General features: G+C 40.8%; 1 protein-coding gene across 1 annotated transcript; it reads left to right on the top strand.

Annotated features, from left to right (window-relative positions):
- The first annotated feature begins 50 nt into the window (after positions 1 to 50).
- LOC126109850 (nucleoside diphosphate-linked moiety X motif 17-like) lies at positions 51 to 22,634 on the top strand. The gene is made up of 4 exons (XM_049914916.1): positions 51 to 393; positions 469 to 670; positions 3,059 to 3,315; positions 22,120 to 22,634. Exons 1-4 carry the CDS (start codon positions 76 to 78, stop codon positions 22,414 to 22,416), a joined length of 1,074 nt encoding a protein of 357 aa, XP_049770873.1. The 5' UTR covers positions 51 to 75; the 3' UTR covers positions 22,417 to 22,634.
- The last annotated feature ends 321 nt before the right edge of the window (positions 22,635 to 22,955 follow it).

Here is a 22,955-nt window from a genome sequence, read left to right as displayed (position 1 = left end):
TGTGAAACAGATGACAGGAGGGGCAAGTTTCACGTAAACCACCAAAGAAGTTCCGTCAACACCAGCAGGCGCACAATGCAATCCGATCAGAGAAGTAATAGTGATAAAATGGCTAGTGCGGTAAATAGTGCGAATTCTTTACGCAGAATATTAGTCGGGATAAAAACTTTGGAAAATAGCGACACAGTTAAAATAGCCAGATTTGTAGACTGTCTTGTTAATTATTTCACGCCAAATAGTTTATCTGTAAATGTCGGCTGCAAACTGGAAGAAGATGTGCTGGTATTATATCCCGCAAGTCCGAATTTTGTGCACGTTAAACGAGAAAAATCATTGTCGGACGAAAAACTTCGTTCTAGTGGAACAGCGGACTTCGGAAATGTGGTGTTGCAGGTAAAGCAAAAGATAACGGCATTTTATACCAAATCCCTGCACTAAGCAACAAAACAATGTCAAATATTGTTGTAGCATTCCCCTACATGCCCCGTTATGTTATTGGAAGAAACGGAGGAGGCTGCTATGTCAATCCCGGAGAGCACCCAAAACCGTGGAGTTCATGTTGGAGTGGCTGTTATCCTGGAATCTTCGGATTCACATATTCTTTTGACCCAAAGGTCGGGTCACATGCGGTCGTTTCCAGGAGCCTGGGTCCCACCCGGTGGAAATATTGGTAAGCTTTTGCTTTTACGGACGTGTTGAGGGATGAAATACTTTTAAACATATGCATTTGACGAATGTGTACATTTTTTTTATATAAATTACTTCTAAATGCTTCCGAGACATGTCAGAAGGCTGGGTCAGTTATGTAGACAACTTGTGAAAACCCTAAAGCCTCCTAACTCATTTGCGGCCACTTCCCAAATCGATTCAGTATGGAGTAGAAACAGGCAACAGTCAGTGGACACACATTTAAAAAAAAAAAATACCGTACTTAGGTCAAATATGTGGATTTCATTAATTTATAGGAAGAGCTGGAAAATATTGCACATCATATCCTTTGTTAAGATTATAATTAACTTACGTCAGAGCAAATTCATAATAATAATTCAAGAAAAAATTCGCACGAAAAGTGATGCACATTAGGTATCTGTATATTAAGGATGACTTCATGTAATAATCATGTTATTATTTCCTCACAACACATGTACTACTATCATTTTTTTGGACCTTTGCTTGGAATACACTAACCATATCTGCCTACGCTGCCTAGAAAGAAAGAAGGAAAGAAAGAAAGGGGGAAGCTCCTTTGTTACGCTTTTGAAGCCAGTAAACTACAAATATGACACTCTTTGATGTACACTGTATACCTAAGCAGTTGAGTGCAAACTTACCGCCCAGCACTCCTATTCGCCCATGTCCCCTTTCCTGTGGCAAAATATCTCAGACAGTGTGCAACCTATACTTAAAGTCACTTGTGTTGTCAGCCCTTGGAGAAGAAAATAAAAATGTGTCTTGCTCTATGACTGAATGAAGAAAATCTATATCCTTTGCAACAAATGTAAGTGGCCAGAATGAGTTACGAATAAGTAGACCTACTCTTTTTTGAATCATAATCTTGTGTGTAATAGAGGAACAAATACACTTGTTAAAGGCATATTTGTCGCATTTCCGTACCCAGAAGTGTGACATCTGCAATTTTTTACTTTACTCGTGTACTTCTGTGGAGCAACTAATTGTTTCCAGCTGTGATTACATTTCACCTCCCACAGGGGTTGTTGGTCACTACTTCTTGTAAAACAACAAGAAAGGAAACAGAAGAAATCCACTGAATTACAGACCCACATGACTATGTCAATTTGCAATAGGATTTTGGAACATGTGCTGTATTTGAACATTGTGAATTACTTAGAAGAAAATGATTTATTGACAAATAGCAGTGATTCAGAAAATATTGTTCTTTTGAGACACAACTAGCTCTCCGTTCTCATGAAGTAATGAGTGCTATCGACAGGGGACATCAAATAGATTCCATAGCCTATTTGTAGATTTCCAGAAGGCTTTTCATATTGTTCCTCACAAGTGTCTTCAAATCACATTGCATGCTTATGGGCTATCACCTCAGTTGTGGGAGCTCCTGTCAGAAAGGTCACAGTTTGTAGGAAGTGATAGAAAGTCATTGCATAAAGCAGACGTAATATCTGGCATTCCCCAAGGAAGTGTTATAGGTCCTCTGCTGTTCCTGATTAACATAAACAACATAGGAGACAATCTGAGCAATCCTCTCAGGTTGTTTGCAGATTATACTGTCATTTACCACCTTGTGAAGTCATTAGATGATCAAATGATGAAAACCAATTGCAAAATGATTTAGACAAGATATCCATATTTTGTAAAAAATGGCAATTGGCTCTAAGTAACGAATAATGTGAAGTCACCCATATGAGTACTAAGAGATATCTGCTAAATTTTGGTTATGTGATATAAATCACACAAATCTAAAGGGTAACTTAAATTGGAACGATCACATAGATAATGCTGTGGGTAAAGCAAACAAAAGACTGTGATCTATTGGCATAACACTTAGAAAGTGCATCATGTCTGCTAAAAACACTCTCTACACCACGCTTGTCTGCCCGCTTTTGGAGTACTGTGTGAGGTGTGAAATCCGCATCTAATGGGACTGACGGAGGACGTCGAAAAGCTTCAAAGAAGGGCAGCTCACTTTTTATTATCTCAAAATAGGCGAGACAGCACCACAGGTACGATACATGCATTGGGGTGGCAATCCATAAAACAGAGGCGTTTTTTGTTGCGGCGAGATCTCATGAAATTTAAGTTGCCAACTATTCCTCAGACTGCGAAAATACTGTGTTGGCACCCACCAACATTGGGAGAAATGATCATCATGATAAAATCAGAGCTCACTCAGAAAAATTTAACTGCTCGTTTCTTCCAAGTGCCGTTCAAGAGCGGAACAGTAGAGAAGTAGCCTGGAAGTGGTTCAAGGAACCCTCTGCCAGACACTTAATTGTGAATTGCAGGGTAATAATGAAGATGTATTGTAACTGTTTGCAGATGCAGATGACAGAAGATAATGGAACTCATCCTTTGCTCACAGAGTCTGGAGAGAGTTTGGTGGAAGGTGGGCTGCGTGAGCTGTGTGAGGAAACCGGCCTCTGTCTGAACGTCGACCTCTGCCCAGAAAGCGGGCAGTCGCCATCAACTTCACAGGGACCCTCTGTGCGTGTGTTGTGCCTTTGGGAGTCTGTATTCCCCCCCTTCTTGCCAGCGGGCCCTCCACGGTATCACCACGCAGTCGTGTACCTTCATGTCGTCGTTTCGAAGAACAAGGATGAGCTTCAGAATGCAATAAAGGTATACCTTTCATCTTTCTGCTTTTGCCAACAGTACTTCCACAATGCCAACCTGCATGGATTCCGAAAACATTGCTCATGTGCAACCCTACTCACACTTTCCTCTCTTGACATACTGAAAGTTTTGGATGAAGGTAGTCAGGTACGTGCAGCATTTGACTCAGTACCACACTTAAGGTTATTGTCAAAAGTACAATCATATGGGATATCGAGTGAAATTTGTGACTGGATTGCGGATTTTTAGGTACGGAGGACGCAGCATGTAATCTTGGATGGAGAGTCACCGTCAGATGACTTTGGATGTGCACCAGGGAAGTGTCTCTGGATCCTTGCTGTTCGTGTTGTATATTAACAACCTTGCAGACAATATTAATAGCAACCTCAGGCTTTTTGCAGATGATGCATTTATCTACAATGAAGTACTGTCCGATAGAAGCTGCATAAATATTCAGGCACATTTCGATAAGATTTCAGAGTGGCACAAAGATCAGCAACTTGCTCTAAATGTTCAGAAATGTAAAACTGTGCACTTTTAAAAGGAAAAAAACGTGGTATCCTGTGACTGTAATATCAGTGAATCTCTGTTAGAATCGGGCAACTCGTACAAATACCAGGTTGAAATGCTTTGTAGGGATATGAAATAGAATGATTACATAGATTCATTCATGGGAAAGCAGGTAGCACACTTCAGTTTATTGGTATAGTACTGGGGAAGTGCAGTCTGTCTACAAAAGAGGCTACTTACAAATCACTTGTGTGACTAGTTCCAGAACATTGCTCAAGTTTGTACGACCTATACCAGGTAGGAGTGACCTATACCAGGTAGGAGTAACAGGGGATATTTAACACCTACAGAGAAGGTCATCAAGAATGGTCAAATATTTGTTTGATCCATGGGAGAATGTCACAGAGATACTGAAGGAACTGAACTGGAAGACTCTTGAAAAGAGATGTAAACTATTCTGAGAAATTCTCCTGACAAAGTTTCAAGAACTGGCTTCAAATGATGACTCTTGACAATATTCTACAACCCTGTATATATTGATCACATAGGGATTGCGAGAATAAGATTAGAATAATTACTGCACGCACAGCGGCATTCAAACAGACGTTCTTCCTGTGCTTCGTATGTGAATGGAACTGGAAGAAACCCTAACAACTGGTCCAGTGATTGTTTACTCTGCCACACACTTCACAGGGGTTGCAGAGTACGGATTGGGATGGAGATGTAGAACAGTATTATGTTGAGGGATGAGACGTACAATGCTTAATGCAGAGAAGCAATAAGGCTTGTGGAATTGGCATTATGATACATGTAAACTGCTTAAACAAATCTTTATTTGCACTGTATGTTGTCGTATACAAACAGTAAAAAATAAGAAAGCTAGCATACTTTACTTACTTTCATTCTGCAGTGGCAGACTTCAGTCCAAGGCAGAGTAGTGGAAAAATGCAGTCAGTCAAAAAAGGAGATTGCTCGCAAATCATTTCTCGACCAATCCTAGATTCTCTCTTAAGTGTGTGTGACTTATACTAGATAGGGTTACCTGGAGACACAGAGTATAAACAAAGAATGGCTGCCGAATGGTCACAACTTTGTTTGAGACATGAGAGAGTCTTCAGGAATGTTGAAAAACATGAATTGGCGGACACTTGAAGATTATCCCATAAAAGACACATAGAAAGTTTAAAGGGGGCAGTATTAAGTGAAGAATCTAAAGATATTCATCCCCCTATGTATTGCTCCTGTTGGGATTGTGAAGACAAGAATTAGACTAATTAACTGCACATAGAAAGCACTTATTTCTGTGCTCTGTGCACAGTTGGTACAAGGACTGGGCGGTTTTTTAGGTTAGAAGGCCTTGAGAAAGTACGGGGTGGGCTGCAATCTCAAAGGGTTCATGGCAAATACAGGACGTGCTTGGATCAAGGAACAGTCGGAATTGTAGTTGTAAATTGTTGTAGTTGTGCTGGGAATGTCCCTGAGCTTCAAGTGCTAATAGAAAGCACAGAAGCTGAAATCGTTATAGGTACAGAAAGCTGGCTAAAGCCCGAAATAAGTTCTGCAGAAATTTTTACAAAGTCTCAGACGGTGTTCAGGAAAGATAGATTAGGCAGAATTGGTGGTGGAGTGTTTGTGTCTGTCAGTAGTGGTTTATCTTGTAGTGAAGTCGAAGTAGACACTCCGTGCGAATTGGTATGGGTGGAGGTTATACTTAACAGCCGAACTAAGTTAATAATTGGCTCCTTCTACCGACCCCCAGACTCCAATGATACTGTTGCTGAACAGTTAAGAGAAAATTTGAATCTCGTAACAAATAAATACCCCACTCATACGGTTATAGTTCGTGGGGACTTCAACCTTCCCTCGATATGTTGGCAAAAATACTTGTTCAGAACCGGTGGTAGGCAGAAAACATCTTCCGAGATTGTCCTAAATGCTTTCTCCGAAAATTATTTCAAGCAGTTAGTCCACGAACCCACGCGAATTGTAAATGGTTGCGATAACACACTTGACCTCATAGCCACAAACAATCCAGAGCTGATAGAGAGCATCATGACTGATACAGGGATTAGTGATCACAAGGTCGTTGTAGCTAGGCTCAATACCGTTTCTTCCAAATCCACCAGAAACAAACGCAAAATAATTTTATTTAAGAAAGCGGATAAAGTGTCACTAGAAGCCTTCCTAAGAGACAATCTCCATGCCTTCCGAACTGACTATGCAAATGTAGACGAGATGTGGCTCAAATTCAAAGATATAGTAGCAACAGCAATTGAGAGATTCATACCTCATAAATTGGTAAGAGATGGAACTGATCCCCTGTGGTACACAATTCAGGTCCGAACGCTGTTGCAGAAGAAACGGAAAAAGCATGCGAAGTTCAGAAGAACACGAAATCCCGAAGATTGGCTAAAATTTACAGACACGCGAAATTTGGCACGGACTTCAATGCGAGATGCCTTTAATAGGTTCCACAACGAAACATCGTCTCGAAATTTGGTAGAAAATCCGAAGAAATTCTGGTCGTATGTAAAGTACACAAGCGGAAAGACGCAGTCAATACCTTCACTGCGCAGTGCCGATGGTACAGTTACCGACGACTGTGCCGCTAAAGCAGAGTTATTGAACGCAGTTTTCTGAAATTCCTTCACCAAGGAAGACGAATGGAATATTCCAGAATTTGAAACACAAACAGCTGCTAGCATGAGTTTCTTAGAAGTAGATACCTTAGGGGTTGCGAAGCAACTCAAATCGCTTGATACGGGCAAGTCTTCAGGTCCAGATTGTATACCGATTAGGTTCCTTTCAGATTACGCTGATACAATAGCTCCCTACGTAGCAATCATATACAACCGCTCGCTCACCGATAGATCTGTACCTACAGATTGGAAAATTGCGCAGGTCGCACCAATGTTTAAGAAGGGTAGTAGGAGTAATCCATCTAACTACAGACCTATATCATTGACGTCGGTTTGCAGTAGGGTTTTGGAGCATATGCTGTATTCAAACATTATGAATCACCTCGAAGGGAACAATCTATTGATACGTAATCAGCATGGTTTCAGAAAACATCGTTCTTGTGCAACGCAGCTAGCTCTTTATTCGCACAAAGTAATAGCCGCTATCGACAGGGGATCTCAAGTTGATTCCGTATTTCTAGATTTCTGGAAGGCTTTTGACACCGTTCCTCACAAGCGACTTCTAATCAAGCTGCGGGCCTATGGGTATCGTCTCAGTTGTGCGACTGGATTCGTGATTTCCTGTCAGGAAGGTCGCAGTTCGTAGTAATAGACGGCAAATCATCGAGTAAAACTGAAGTGATATCAGGTGTTCCCCAGGGAAGCGTCCTGGGACCTCTGCTGTTCCTGGTCTATATAAATGACCTGGGTGACAATCTGAGCAGTTCTCTTAGGTTGTTCGCAGATGATGCTGTAATTTACCGTCTAGTAAGGTCATCCGAAGACCAATATCAGTTGCAAAGCGATTTAGAAAAGATTGCTGTATGGTGTGGCAGGTGGCAGTTGACGCTAAATAACGAAACGTGTGAGGTGATCCACATGAGTTCCAAAATAAATCCATTGGAATTTGATTACTCAATAAATAGTACAATTCTCAAGGCTGTCAATTCAACTAAGTACCTGGGTGTTAAAATTACGAACAACTTCAGTTGGAAAGACCACATAGATGATATTGTGGGGAAGGTGAGCCAAAGGTTGCGTTTCATTGGCAGGACACTTAGAAGATGCAACAAGTCCACTAAAGAGACAGCTTACACTACACTCGTTCATCCTCTGTTAGAATATTCTCTTATATTGTAGAGGCCTGTTCAAGGAAATGAAAATACTAATTCCTGCTTAGTAATATTTTATTCCACAGCGAAATGTGTTATAAATAATATGCCACTTTCACATAAACAGCTGTTCATGGAATAAACACTAGAAAAAATCTTTATTGAGATTGAAAGTTGCTTTGGTCCAGGAAAATGTCCACAACCTGGCAGCAGCTATAAATTTTCGGGTTACTAATAAAGTTCAGTTAAAGGCACTTACGGCGTTTGGGGCTCTACCACAATGTGCTGCTATTGGCAGGTAGTTTCCGTTGGTTGTAGCCAGTTGGGTGGTAGTGTGCAGTAGCCAGTGAGAATTGCTGAATCTATAACTTGCTTCAGCAGAATATATAAATTGATTATTTGTGTTTTTTTATGTGAATGGTGTAAGGTTGACGATTCTTGATCTCGCTGTTATGGGTTGTAAAACAGGTTACTAATTTTTGTACGCATTTCGTGTACTATATGTTTCTCGGAATATGACAGGATTTCTTTGGGTATTTTTTTGTATTTCATTGTCACAGTTTGGTTCTGTGATGCTGAACCCAACACACGTGACTGGAAGAAAACACGTTGTGGTGATGGACTGACCTGTAGTGTAGTCCAATGATGGTTTCAAAGACTTTGTGAGGTATCTTCTAAATGTCCCAATTTCTGAGGTGGTTGTTATGCAGGGACCTAAGACCACAGTTCAAATTTTCTAAAATATTATGTTTTACATAACAACATTCTGCACAATACAGGGTGATTCAAAAAGAATACCACAACTTTAAAAATGTGTATTTAATGAAAGAAACATAATATAACCTTCTGTTATACATCATTACAAAGAGTATTTAAAAAGGTTTTTTTTTTTTTCACTCAAAAACAAGTTCTGAGATGTTCAATATGGCCCCCTCCAGACACTCGAGCAATATCAACCCGATACTCAACTCGTTCCACACTCTCTGTAGCATATCAGGCGTAACAGTTTGGATAGCTGCTGTTATTTCTCGTTTCAAATCATCAATGGTGGCTGGGAGAGGTGGCCGAAACACCATATCCTTAACATACCCCCATAAGAAAAAATCGCAGGGGGTAAGATCAGGGCTTCTTGGAGGCCAGTGATGAAGTGCTCTGTCACGGGCTGCCTGGCGGCCGATCCATCGCCTCGGGTAGTTGACGTTCAGGTAGTTACGGACAGATAAGTGCGAATGTGGTGGCGCTCCATCCTGCTGAAATATGAATTGTTGTGCTTCTTGTTCGAGCTGAGGGAACAGCCAATTCTCTAACATCTCCAGATACTGTAGTCCAGTTACAGTAGCACCTTCGAAGAAAAAGGGACCAAAAACTTTATTGGCTGAAATGGCACAGAAAACGTTCACCTTAGGCGAGTCATGTTCATACTGAGTTGTTTCCCGCGGATTCTCAGTGCCCCATATACAGACATTGTGAAGGTTGACTTTCCCGTTAGTGTGGAAAGTTGCTTCATCACTAAACACAATCTTTGAAACGAAAGATTCATCTGTTTCCATTTGAGCAAGGATAAAATCACAGAAATCGATTCTTTTAATCTTATCAGCTGCAGACAGTGCTTGAACCAATTTCAGACGATAAGGTTTCATAACTAACCTTTTTCATAGGACTCTCCATACAGTTGATTGTGGAATTTGCAGCTCTCTGCTAGCTCTGTGAGTCGATTTTCCTGGGCTGCGAACAAATGCTTGCTGGATGCGTGCTACATTTTCATCACTCGTTCTCGGCCGTCCAGAACTTTTCCCTTTGCACAAACACCCATTCTCTGTAAACTGTTTATACCAACATTTAATACACCACCTATCAGGAGGTTTAACACCATACTTCGTTCGAAATGCACGCTGAACAACTGTCGTCGATTCACTTCTGCCATACTCAATAACACAAAAAGCTTTCTGTTGAGCGGTCGCCATCTTAGCATCAACTGACGCTGACGCCTAGTCAACAGCGCCTCAAGTGAACAAATGTACAACTAAATGAAACTTTATAGCTCCCTTAATTCGCTGACAGATAGTGCTTAGCTCTGCCTTTTGTCGTTGCAGAGTTTTAAATTCCTAAAGTTGTGGTATTCTTTTTGAATCACCCTGTATATTACCATTTCGCTGTCACGTAATTTCGTACACTCTGCATCATGATGGCATTTATTGAGCATTATTTTGTCATTGGCTGTGCCATTGTGCCTAATCATTCACAGTGCAAAGAATTACCAACTACATCATTTATTGCAAAAGCCGCTGACACCATAAGTGGAGTTTTACCTAAAGTTCAGTTTATGAGGATCCCAAAGAATTTGTCAGTGCCCAAATGATTTATATACTTTTAGAAATCTCAAATAATGTGTTTGAAATCTGAACTCTACGTATCTTCAGTGTCAGTAATGTGGTCAGTGTAAACAGTGGTTTTCTGTTTGGTGGTGTGTGACTGCAATAGACTAAGAACTTTTGCATGCACCTATGTTTATTGTACATTTACATGTTTTGTGACAAATGTGTTATTACCTCCAAATGAAAGCATTTAGAAATTGTGTATCTCTTTTTCTTGTAAATGTGTGTTATCTGTTCTTGTTTTATGACATGTTCTACATCCTGAATAATCTCCTCATTGTGTATTTATGGTACAAAAAGTATATCTAAACTAATCTGGGAATAAGACTGTAATGGACAGTAAGGAATTTCATAGAAATTTGTGCAGCCTGCTGCATGTGTTTGCAGGCAGAGTGGAAGTCACTCACCTTTTGGATTACTGCATCTTAACTGCTTGCAATTTGCACAGAACAACCAGTTATGCCACTTTAATAAAAATGCGAGATGAGAGGCAGTCCTCAGTTGACTGGTATGGCACAAGGAAAATGCAATCGCTCTCCAAAGGAGGTTGCATACAAAACATTCCGGCAGTGCATACTAGAATATCGCTCAAGGATATGGAACTTGTACCAAATAGCATAACGAGAGCTATTGAACATACGCAAGGAAGGGCGATATGATTGGTGACAGGTCTGTTTGACTCACGGGAATGAAGCCCGAACCTGAACTGGCAGATGCTCACACAATAGGCACTGATGGTCCCGCGAAAGCCTATATTTAAAGTTTCGAGAAATAGTATTAATTAAAGAATTTAGATGTCTTCATCAACTCCCCTTATGACATGCCAGTGTGGACTGCAAAGATGAGATTGAAGTAATTACTGAATGAACAGAGGCATTTCATCAGTCCCTATTCCCACTCTCTGTTCCAGAAAGGAACAGGAAGAAACCCTAAAAACTGATAGGCTACAGTGGGAAGGAACATCCACTCTGCAGAGTATTGCTGTAGATGTGGACTTCCAGTAGTTATGTATTCCTTCCTAAAGCCTATCTCGGAAAAATGCAGCCATTGGCTATATTTTGAATGTGACTTTCATTCTCGAAACAATGATATCTTGGACATGCAACTTTTCTTGTATGTAGATAATAGTACAAAATGTCACTGAGAACATGTGACCACCTCAGACATCACACTGATTATCTTAAGACCCATTCTTCTTGCAGGGGAAATACTTGAAGGTTAATATTAAGCTACCATTGGTGTTTAACTGTTCTTTCATTCACACATTAAACCTGTAAATCCCATAATCAAGCTAGCCTTAAGGATGTTTAACAAGTCAAGTTATACATTAACTACCAGAAGCAGCCACTCTTGGCTGCTGCAAAGTGCAGTGTAACACGAGGCACAGTGTAACATTTGGATTTGGGTATAAGTTTTCATGTTGGTAGCCTTGTTTAATCTTTTGTAATTGTCATTTGTTATCATCAGTGGCACGTGTAGTTTGGAAGTGATTAAAATTCATCTTTGGTGCCTATTTAAAAAAAAAATGTGTTTTGAAGTATGTAAACTAAATTTTTGTAACAATATTATGTAAAGGATAGTTGCTACTCACCATAAGAGATGCCGAGTCACAGATAGGCACAACAAAAAGACTGTCGGAAAGGGAGCTTTTGGCCAACAAGGCCTTCGTTGGAAATAAACCAACACCCCCACATGCAGGCGTGCGCATACACACACACACACACACACATACACACACATACACACACAGTCACTGACTCCTGAGGCCAGTCTGCAAGCAGCAGCACATGATGGGGGTAAGGAGGAGACTGGGGCAGGTAGGGGAGGGATTGCAGAGTAGGGGTGGGGGATGGTAAAGTGCTGCTTGTGGGAGCACACAGGGATGAGATAGAGAGAAGGTGGGGCAGCTAGGTGCAAACGACTGTGGGTGTGTTGGTGGAATAGGTGGCTGTGTGGTTCTGGAGTGGGAACAGTGAAGGTGCTAGATGGGTAAGGACAATGACTGACAAAGGTTGAGGCCAGGTGGGTTACAGAAACATAGGATATATTGCAGGGAGAGTTCCCACCTGCGCAATTCAGAAAATCTGGTGTTGGTGGGAAGTATCCAGAGGGCACAGGCTGTAAAGCAATCATTCAAATGAAGAATGTCATGTTGGGTGGTGTACTCAGCAGCAGGATGGTGTGTGTGTGTGTGTGTGTGTGTGTGTGTGTGTGTGTGTGTGTGTGCGCGCGCGCGCCTGTGCCCTCTGGATACTTCCCACCAACACCAGATTTTCTGAATTGCGCAGGTGGGAACTCTCCCTGCAATATATCCTATGTTTCTGTAACCCACCTGGCCTCAACCTTTGTCAGTCATTGTGCACGGTGTACCTGTTTCTGACAAAGGTCTTGTTGGCCGAAAGCTCACTTTCTGACAGTCTTTTTGTTGCGCCTATTTGTGACTCAGAATCTCCACTATTTGGTGAGTAGCAAATATCCTTTTCATAATAGTGTTATATTCCATCCTGGATTTTCTATTCTTTGAAATAAATTTTTATCATAATATAATGTTCTCTGTATCGTGTATAGTCACAAACAATTGCTCTTAATTTATGGCCATAATCACACACAAATTTATCATATTGCATTCTGAGAAAGCACCTTCTTTGGAACTTGTGAAATTATATGACACTTCCATATGGAGCATAGTTTAGCATTTTAATGTTGGACTGTTAAAATGATGTGAATAGTGCAACCCCTGTTCTTGGAGCCACTGACAATCATGAGGGTCATAGCAAGTCTTAGAAAGAACCGAAGAAGATGCACCATGTTAGAATTTAATTGGTTGTGATATTTTTAGACGTTTTTCTAAAGTTGATGAAAGAATAAGCAACCATAAAAATAGAGGGGAATGAGATACATCGAAGTAGATAATGAAGTTAAAAAACATTTGAAGATTGTTCAACACAGTGGAAGACGAAACAGGAAAATAAAATGCAATCCAATAAGAGAAGTCTGTCTTCAAAAGAAGCTGAATTTTGTGGAGCCTTGTGATCCTTCGGAGTACTCAGACAATGAAGATGCTAAAGGTTAAAATTAGGGCAAAGTAGATGATGATAGGCCGGCCAAGACAATTATGTTTCATGGAGTTCCCAAGCAAGCACCCAGTTCACTATATTGGTAAACTGATCAGGAATAAGGATGGCAATGGAGACATTTCTCTGTAGGAGAGGTAAAAATCATAGTTGATACATGTGTCAGAAAAAAGTGTAGTAGGCCTAATTAAAAAAAAAAGATTCTAAATATTAGTTTCAGCAAATTAATTGTAGTTTGTGTTGAGAAGCATTTGAATAATACAAGCTATACCAAGATGAACATAGTTCCTCATACTTACTACACTGTTCCCCAGTATGTATTATGTGCTCTGACTTGCATTGTGGCATACTAATAATTTACTGTTGTATTTAATATTCTCAATAAATACATCAATTTCAAAGTCGGAGGAGTCTGTGAACTTTTGATGATTTGTTAAGGAATCTGAAAAAAAAGTCTTACAAATATATTTTTCAAAATTTATGACATAACTTCCCTGTTATGCTGTGCTCCAGCTTTCCCTTCTGACAACAAATTATGACTGGCACTAATCCTCTCATTGCTAATTATGGAATTATAGACACAGTGGAAAGAACTGCTGCTCTTTCTCTTATACTACTGTATTTGTCTCTTCACATCTAATATTTCAAAGAAAGCATTTTCTTAACACAGACATTTGTCAGGTTTGTTTATATTGAGAAAGTGAAAATCTTTTTATTACAGACATTAGAGTTACTAAGCATAGTTTTACAGTCCATAGTCCCAGTACTCTGATAAACTATTGGAGTGGCTGATAAGGTACTCATTTACATTGTTTTCAAATTTTCAAATATGTAGGGATTTTCTATTTCCTGCCTGATGTGTATCAGCGATCTGTTAGACTTTTGCCCCAGAGTATAAATTGCATTCCAAACCCTAGATATTAATTTATCAATATTCTTGTGTCATCAGCAAAACTTGCAGTTTTTTGAAGAGTCCTCCAACATCCCAGGGAAATCTATTATGGAGGTGAAGCATGGGAAGTCAGGGGACAGTGAGCGAGTGAGACACATGTACGGGACAATTGAACTTTGCTCTCCTGTATGTGTGGAAAAGTGGAAACTTAGGTATTCACAAGATCAGATAAAAAAGCTTTGACCTTGTTTTTCTTCTGTTTATGAATACAGATTCTTATCAGAGAGCTGCACATATCTTGAATTGTTTTTTTATCTACAGTGTACAGTGATCATTCCGCAGTACTATGTAAGCTGATTATTTACATGTAGTAAACAGGTATTTATATAAAATGATTTGGCACTACTGCAATGAGCTTTTAGAGATGGCCTTTTTTTATAAGGGACTTGTATATTCCAAGATACTGCTTTGGTGATTGTTAATTAGAGATGTGATCTACCAAAACTACAGTTCATTAAATAAATGACTGTAAATGGTAGGATTTCCAGTAGTATTGCTAGGAAAAGAAACAAACGAATGTGTGTGAAGGAAACTGGGAGCCAACAACAGTTGAAAGAAACAGATTGCAGATGTCAGGCAGTTAGCTTGGACCCCGGTCCACATAACCTCATTCAAACATGAGTTGATTTGTGACTGCATCATAAAGTTGTTCTTGATTGAAAATGTCAGTTTACGAGCCTAATTCTCGTCATTTGCAGGACGTGTCACTGTTATGTTTCAGTATGAATAAAACAGCAGCTGAGTCTAATCGAATGCTCTCACGTACGTATGGTAAGGATGCTATTAGTGAAAGACCGTCTCGTGAGTGGTTTCAATGCTTCAAGAATGGTGATTTTAACATCTTGGACTGGCATAGTGGTGGAAGAGAGAATGTTTTCGAAGATGCAGAATTGGAGACATTGCTGAGTAAAGACTCGCATCAAACTCAAGAAGAATTGGCATGATTAGTGGGAGTGACACAGTAATCCATTTCAAAACGTCTCAAGGTTATGGGTATGATTCAGAAAGGAGGAACTTGGGCCCCGCGTGAGCTGAAACCAAGAGACGTTGAATGGCGTTTGTGAACAGTTGCATCAGAGGTAAAAACGGAAGGGATTTCTGGATCGCATTATGTCTGGGGACGAAAAATGGGTTCATTAGGATAACCCTAAATGCAAAAACTCATGGGGATATCCCGGCCATGCTTCCACGTTGACGGCCAAACCGAATTTTTACAGCTCCAAGATCATGCTCTGCATTTGGTGGGACCAGCTCAGCGCCGTGTACTATGAGGTGTTAACAAAACAAAGTGAAACAATCACAGATGCTCGTTATCGAACACAATTAATCTGTCTGAGCAGAGCATTAAAAGATAAAATGGCCGCAATACTGCGAGAGGCACGTTAAAGTGATTTTGCAGCACGATAACACTTGACCCCACGTTGCAAAAGAGGTCAAAAAGTGCTTGACAACGTTAAAATTTGAAGTGCTATCCCACCAACCATATTCTCCAGACATTGTTCCCTCTATCACTTGTTTAGATAAATGGCTCATGGCCGGGCTGACCAAGACTTCTGATATCATGAAGAAGGCACAAATTGGATCGATTCGTGGATCGCTTCAAAAGATGAACAATATTTTCGACGTGGGATTCGTACACTGCCCGAAAGATGGGAGGAAGTAGAGGCCAGTGATGGAAAACACTCTGAATGGTAAACATGTAACCAGTTTGTTTCATTAAAGCCTCAAATGCTGGGGAAAAAACGAGGGAGGCAAAGTTGTACACCTTTTATTATTTTGTTCGTAATAGAATGTTCATCATGATCAAAGGCAACTGTTTCCTATTTTTATTGATCAGTATGAAAATTGTTTGCAAAACAACAGACAAATGTTTTGTAGAAGCTTGATGAAGCAATGTTTGATACGTTTGTTGTGTTCTTTTCTTTCATGAAACTGTTTTTTTCAATTGCTACATGATAAATCTGTATTTTAACAATGGAATGAAAAGGTAGATTGCTACTTACCACAAAGATGATACAGTAAGTTGCAGACATGCACTTTTAATTGTGCCTCTCTGCAACTTAATTTGTCAGTTTACAGGAAGTAGCAATCTATCTTCGCCTTACATTGTAATATTCTAACCTGGAGTTTCCACTGTTTAAATCTGTATTCTGATTTTTACTGCATCATCTCTTTGTTTCACAATACATATCAACAATTTGCAGTTTCAGTGTTGCTGTAGACACTGTTTATTTTTGAGTAACAGACAGGAGGATAACTGTGTAGAACAGAAATGTTCCAAAGGTTACACAAACAGGGTCATTTTTTCCGCCATGTACAAACTCTGGGAACTTGATCGATGAGAGGATACGGAACAAATAAGGTCTAATGAACTTATGTCCGGAAATGCGTGGTTTCCATATTAGAGACCATATACTCAATCATATTTTGTTACAGAGACTGTGGTCTAATATGCACTGTATCACGCAGCCACAGTTACAGTATGCATAGTTTCTTCCTAGAGGGAGGTACTGTTCCTCATACATCATGCCTTAGTGCCCTCTCCTGCCATAGTAATTGGTAATGTGTCCGATTCACTTCTCTTGCTGATTCACCTAGTAGTGGGTGTGATACAGCATTGAACAAAATGGTTCCGTATTCGAATCGAGAGCTTGCCGACGTGGTGTTTACTTACAGAAAGGCAAATGGCAATGAGCGGCGGGTAGCAAGGTTCTATCAGGAGACCTATCCCCACCGACCACAACCACAGCATTCATTGTTTGCAACAGTGTTTTGCCATTTGTCTGAGACAGGGTCGTTTCAGGCAGTAAGAAATCATGACGGAGATACCCAAAATGTTCAGACACCAGACTTGGAGGAAAATATGATTAACAATGTGGAAGGCGATTGCCGTATTAGTACCAGGCAGTTGACCCGCCAGAACAGGGTAAGCGAGACTACCGTGTAGAACATTCTCCGTGACAGTTCTTACTATTATCACTTACACTGTGTACAGGGCTTAATAGCCACAGACTTTCCACATCATAGCAGTTTTGTTACTGGTGTCTTCATCAGGCAACCACGATACCTGGATTTGTGTCATCCATCCTATTCAGAGATGAGGCCACCTTTACGCCGAGTGGTACCTTCAACTTTCATAAACCATCTGTAGGATCGGTGCAGCTGGAATGTGTGGGCCAGGATAATTGCCGACCATAGTTTGGGACCAATCTTCTTTCCACGTCGCCTAACAGACCGGAACTATGAGTGTTTCTTGTGGGATGACTTTGCCTGCTGGAAGAAATGCCATTGAAGGTTCGAACGGTTATGTGGCTGCTACATGATGGAGCTCCAGCCCACTTCCCCGTTAATGTCCTGACACAGCTCACTTGCGTCTTCTGTGGTTGGTGGATCAGATGAGGGGGGTCCACTTGGATGGCCTGCTCATTCACTGGATCTCAGCCCATGCAATTTCTGGTTGTGGGGCCATCTCAAAAGCATCTTGTATGCATCCCATTCCAGATGCAGACATGTGGGAGCAGCATATTCCTGCTGCCTTTGACACTTCAGATGCAGCCTGTCCGATGTGAACATGCGAGACAGAATATGCTACAGCACGTACTTGCATGCGTTAAAACACGTGGAAACCATTTTCAACATATACTCTGACTGTGGCTGCATGGTACAGTGTGTATTAGACTCAGTCTCTGTAACACTGTGTGATTGAATAAATTTTCTCTAGCATGAAAATCGTGCACTTCCACATTTAAGTTAGTTATACCTTTTTTGTTACGTATCCTCTCATCGATCAGTCCCCAGAGTTTGTACGTGGTGAAGAAAATCATCCTGCATATGCTCACGCCTTCAGATTTCTAGGGGAATCTGTGGAGACACTGATTGCATACACAAACAGAGCAATCAAAATAAGGTAACGCTGATAAGTATGCAGTACACCTAGCATATGGGTAACAGGGTTATGTCTTGAACGACCAAGGGAACTAGAAAAACTACTGTAATCTACGCCTACTTAAGAGAGCCTGTGGTAGTTCTACAACTCTGTAAGTAACCATGTTTGAAGTGGAACCTGCAAGATGGGTGTATTCATTCAAGTGGCACACACAGTACACTCTGTTGCAGTTGAGCTTTACACTAATGTAGTGATTCTTCAGTTTCTCCCAGCATATTTGTTGACTGAACAGTCAGCAAGAGTACTGCCAGTTCATATTTCAATGATTAGACGTGTCACCATTCTTAGGTGTGCTGACGAACTGACCTGAGGGTGCGTGGCCGACTCTGTCCTTGCGCTAGCGTCGGCATCTGTGTTAACGTTGATATAAGTTCTCTTTTTGGCCTGCTTGCCAGATCATTTTATTTACTGAGAGTCTCGTTAATGAAACTCAGTGCTGGTTCCCAAGCCTTGCTAAACTCAGTGCTGGTTCTCAAGCCTTGCTTAAGATTATAGCTGCAGTCTCAGTTGATGAGATTGTCTTGGTTACAAATTTGTATGCCCGCATCTCGTGGTCGTGCGGTAGCGTTCTCGCTTCCCACGCCCGGGTTCGATTCCCGGCGGGGTCAGGGATTTTCTCTGCCTCGTGATGGCTGGGTGTTGTGTTCTGTCCTTAGATTAGTTAGGTTTAAGTAGTTCTAAGTTCTAGGGGACTGATGACCATAGATGTTAAGTCCCATAGCGCTCAGAGCCACAAATTTGTATGGCCTCTCTAATGACACTGTCCCAGTATTTAGAAGTCTGTGCCAAGATCCTGGTATGTTTGTACTTCATCATGTGGTTCTTGGATAAACAGCGCTCTGCAATCGTTGACTCGGGATACATCAGTCAAGTGCCCCCTCTAGTGTTCTCGCTGGCATCGTCTGTCCACTATGTCGTCCCACATAGATATGGAATCTGGTATACACTGGCCTTCTGCAAACGGAGGTCATCTTCGACACTTTCCAATAAAGCTCATTTTTTATCAGGCATGGAAAAGACTGTTTTGACTCGGTGCTTCTTTAATATGTGTCATATTTTCCCCGACAGTGCGCTAGTGTACGGTATAGAGGCAGTGGCTGCCTCTTCCTCCGTGGCTTCTTCAGTCTCCACAGGCTGTACTGTTGTGGTGGAGTGGAGAGCGCACCTAATCTACAATTCTGGTTACAGTGAGTGGGAGATGAGGCACGCTGAGCTCCCGAACTACCAGTTTATCATGCCAAACTGCCACAATACTTCGGCGATCATGCATGTCACCCTCGTCAGGTGTGCTGATGAACTGAGCTGTCGAGGGTGCGTGGCCGACTAATATTCATTGCCGCCACGAGCCACTCTGTCCACATGTTAAAGAAAGCCAAAGAGTGCTCTAAGCTGAGGCCAGTTTGGAAAAGGCCAATAAAAAGATCGCATATTACAACTGTGGCAAAATGAATGGGACACTTCAGGCACTGACAGAACATATGAATTCCTCCTTAACATCAGGGAGTGAAACAAATGAGATTTTTTTACTCATCTAGAGGATTGATACATTACCTGTCTGACTATGGCCCTTATGCCATGCATCTATATAAAATCAGAAGACAGATACACCCGCGGCAGTGCAGGCACACCAGGACACACATTGTGGGACTGCATGCACTATGTAGATGCAGCTGTAATGGACATAAGGTATTAAGGATATGGGATTCCAAAGCAGCAGTATGGACCGAGTCGACCTGGCAAATCTTTGACTATACTGTAGCCCCAGTATCAAGGAAGGCCAAGGAAGACTTCACAAGACATTCAGCACTAAGTCACCATGCTGCCTTCCAAGCTAGACGACATACTCTGCAGATGGAGAGTAGATGACAGGTTCAGGTGACCACTGAGTGAAATACTGTCCCAAGAATTTACATTGCATTTGTGCAAGTGACCACGGAAGTGAGGAGTTCAAGAAGTAACAGTGACAGTCGGAATTATTCGCTACAGTGGAAATGCTGCTGATGTGCTGCCCAATGCCCAAGGAATCCAGCAGACTATGGCTGTTGACAGGAGTAAGACGACGACAGATCTAGTAGCGGAAACAACCATCTACAAGTCAAATGCACCAAAATAAGTGAACGAACTCTGTAGTGTTTGTAGTAGTTTAGTAGCTGGGTAATTGGTTAAGTGTCTCAAAGTAGTTTTGTAGCAGTAGTAATAGTTTTTTAATCTCATTTTTTAAATTAAGTACCAGAAATAAATAATTCTAAAAACAAAGATGATGTGACTTACCGAACGAAAGCGCTGGCAGGTCGATAGACACGCAAACAAACACAAACATAAACACAAAATTCAAGCTTTCGCAACCAACGGTTGCTTCATCAGGAAAGAGGGAAGGAGAGTGAAAGACGAAAGGATGTGGGTTTTAAGGGAGAGGGTAAGGAGTCATTCCAATCCCGGGAGCGGAAAGACTTACCTTAGGGGGGGGAAAGGACAGGTATACACTCGCACACACACCCATATCCAACTGCACATCCACAGACACAAGCAGACATTTATATCAGAAATAAATAATTAATACACAACTTACAACTATCCAAGAAAACGTGGTTGTACGTCCTATTTTAGCTTTTCAGATAATAGGCTGTAATTATAAACAATAAATAAATATGAACTGCCTGTACTGTTCGATCAACTGTTTAATGTAGTTTGTTGTTTTTCCCTGCACCATATTCATGTATGTAATTAAGAAGATTGTGTCACTATAGTACCAAGGCGATACTGAATGCAACTTCCCACTGCATCAGTGGCTAAACATAAACATCCACTTAGCTGTCTTTAAACCTGTACACTATACAAGTATGAGGAACGAACTTCATTCTCCATGAAGCTGCATTGTATAAGACATTATGAAATGTTTCTGTGGAGTAAGAGCAGTCAAACTGACATGATTTTGTTTTTAAAATTATTTTTATCACCTTTAACCCCTTCAGAGCGCTGGGTAAAGGGTCAGATATAATTATGAAACTGTGTCACCCAATGGATATCATACACTTTTTTCCTTAGTATTATAATTTTGAAACAAAGGAACAGTGTTGTGTCTGAACATCAGTCTATGAAGTATTGGAAACAGAAAACAACATGCTTTTCGTGGTCAGTGCGATCAAGCCATTTAATTCATTTATACTTGTTTTTGTATGGGGTCCCTGAAGCGTCATGTTACTGTTTCAGCTTACGCTGTAGAGAAATAAATTGTGCAAATACGTAATGCTTTTTTACTAATTGTACTGAGTGTGAAGATAGGAGTTCTCAGGTGCAATGTATGGTTTGGGGTAGAGGCAGAGGTATTATTATGTGGGGTGTATTTATGCAACACTAAACAGGGCCCCATCACATCCTGTCTCACTAGTGAATGGAACTAGAACGGTGTCTGGTTGTCTGCTCATGCTTGCTTGCTTGCTTACAGCACTTATACTTTGTTAGACAATGCATTGCCCCATGACTACAGTTAATACACTCTACTTATTTGCTCCCTGTCCTCAGGGGATGAACATTGTAACATAGTCAAGAAAAGATATAAAAAACTGACTACATTGCACATGTCCCTAAGATGCAATTAGATTTGTTATATGCAGCAGTAAGGTAAGCTGTTTAAAAATATCTGTGCTGTATTTTCATACCAAAAAGTCACAAATACTACCTCCATGGACATACGAAGCAATAAGCATACTTTTTTAAATGCACAGTTGTTAATACAAACATTAGTGTTCAACGACAACAACTGTGTGTGACTCAGTGGGCTAGTGCAGTTTTTCAAGTGGATGGCACTTAGGAACTTGGACATAGTAATCCTGCAGCATTCCTGGACAATACCCTCATCATTAAGAAGCAAAGACTGGGTAAAGCAAGTGTTCGCATACATTTATCTTAAGGATTTCATGAAGTGAAGCAACATAGTGTGAGGTTTTTTACAGCATCAGATTTTAACTTCACAGAAGTGCACTTTTTAAACAGACTCCCACTTCCCTACTCTCCCCCAGTATGGTAATCCTTTTAGTTTTGTAAGGCTTATTCTCTCTTAATTGCCTCCCTTGAGTCTAATCCTTCACAGATGTTTAGATGAAGCAAAACTTTTTAAAAAAATTTAGTCACATCCTTTTATAACAGTTGCCTTTGTATTGTAGCTAGATCCAGATGAAGTCCAGGCATGTGTCTGGCTGAACGAGGAAGATGTGAGGGCACTGGTATCCGACAACGCGACCAGTCGTACGGTCCTGCAGTGGAAAGCAGGGCCAGGCAGCGATATGACACCCAAGCTGACAGCCCTGTCGTCGATGTTCCTGGCTCCGTGGCTTGACGAACCCCTAACCGGGGTGCAGGCAGCGCTCTATGGCTGGCTGCGTCTCAAAGACAGTTCGAGGGGAGGGTGCGGAGGGGTGAAAGGCGGCTGCAATAAAAGCTTTGAAAGCTGTCGGATATAGCACGCTAAAGTAGAGCCATAGCCCTGTATGTATATTGTGGGCTGTACAAATCTGTGATAGTTGGCATTCTATAAGAAAATGCCTCACAATGTTTACAGTACATTTTTTATTGGTAATGGTTTTGCAAAATATATTTAAAGACTTTTATTGCTCTTGTAACAAGGTTGGTATTTGAGACATTGGTTACTTGCCATTTTTCTCACAACAGGAAGAGATTGTATGCATTTGAAGAAAAAAAAATCATAAGCTACTGCTAAAATAATTCTTTATATATTACTGGTTTCAAGCTTCTGACCATCTTCAGGTATTTTATATAAGAATGGAGCTATACAGGGCACTTCAAGATGGGCAAAACTTTGAACTTTCAGTAAATAAAGAATTATCATCTTTATACTATTAGCAAAAGGATAGATTGCTGCCCACCATATAGTGGAGATGCTACATCACAGATAGGCACAACAAATAGACTGTCAAACAAAAGCTAACAAAGCATTCTTCCGAATTACACACACACAAACAACTGAAGATGACATTAACAT

The sequence above is a fragment of the Schistocerca cancellata genome, chromosome 12 (assembly GCF_023864275.1).
Source record: "Schistocerca cancellata isolate TAMUIC-IGC-003103 chromosome 12, iqSchCanc2.1, whole genome shotgun sequence".
Taxonomy (NCBI): domain Eukaryota; kingdom Metazoa; phylum Arthropoda; class Insecta; order Orthoptera; family Acrididae; genus Schistocerca; species Schistocerca cancellata.
The sequence above is the reverse complement of the archived record's forward strand: the minus strand, read 5'-3'. Positions and strand labels throughout refer to the sequence as shown.

Coding starts and splice junctions, on each gene's coding strand:
- LOC126109850 (XM_049914916.1), top strand. CDS start 76: ATGCAATCCGATCAGAGAAGTAATAGTGATAAAATGGCTAGTGCGGTA. Junction 671..3,058: donor CCCACCCGGTGGAAATATTG/GTAAGCTTTTGC, acceptor CTTTGCTCACAG/AGTCTGGAGAGAGTTTGGTG. Junction 3,316..22,119: donor AGCTTCAGAATGCAATAAAG/GTATACCTTTCA, acceptor TTTGTATTGTAG/CTAGATCCAGATGAAGTCCA.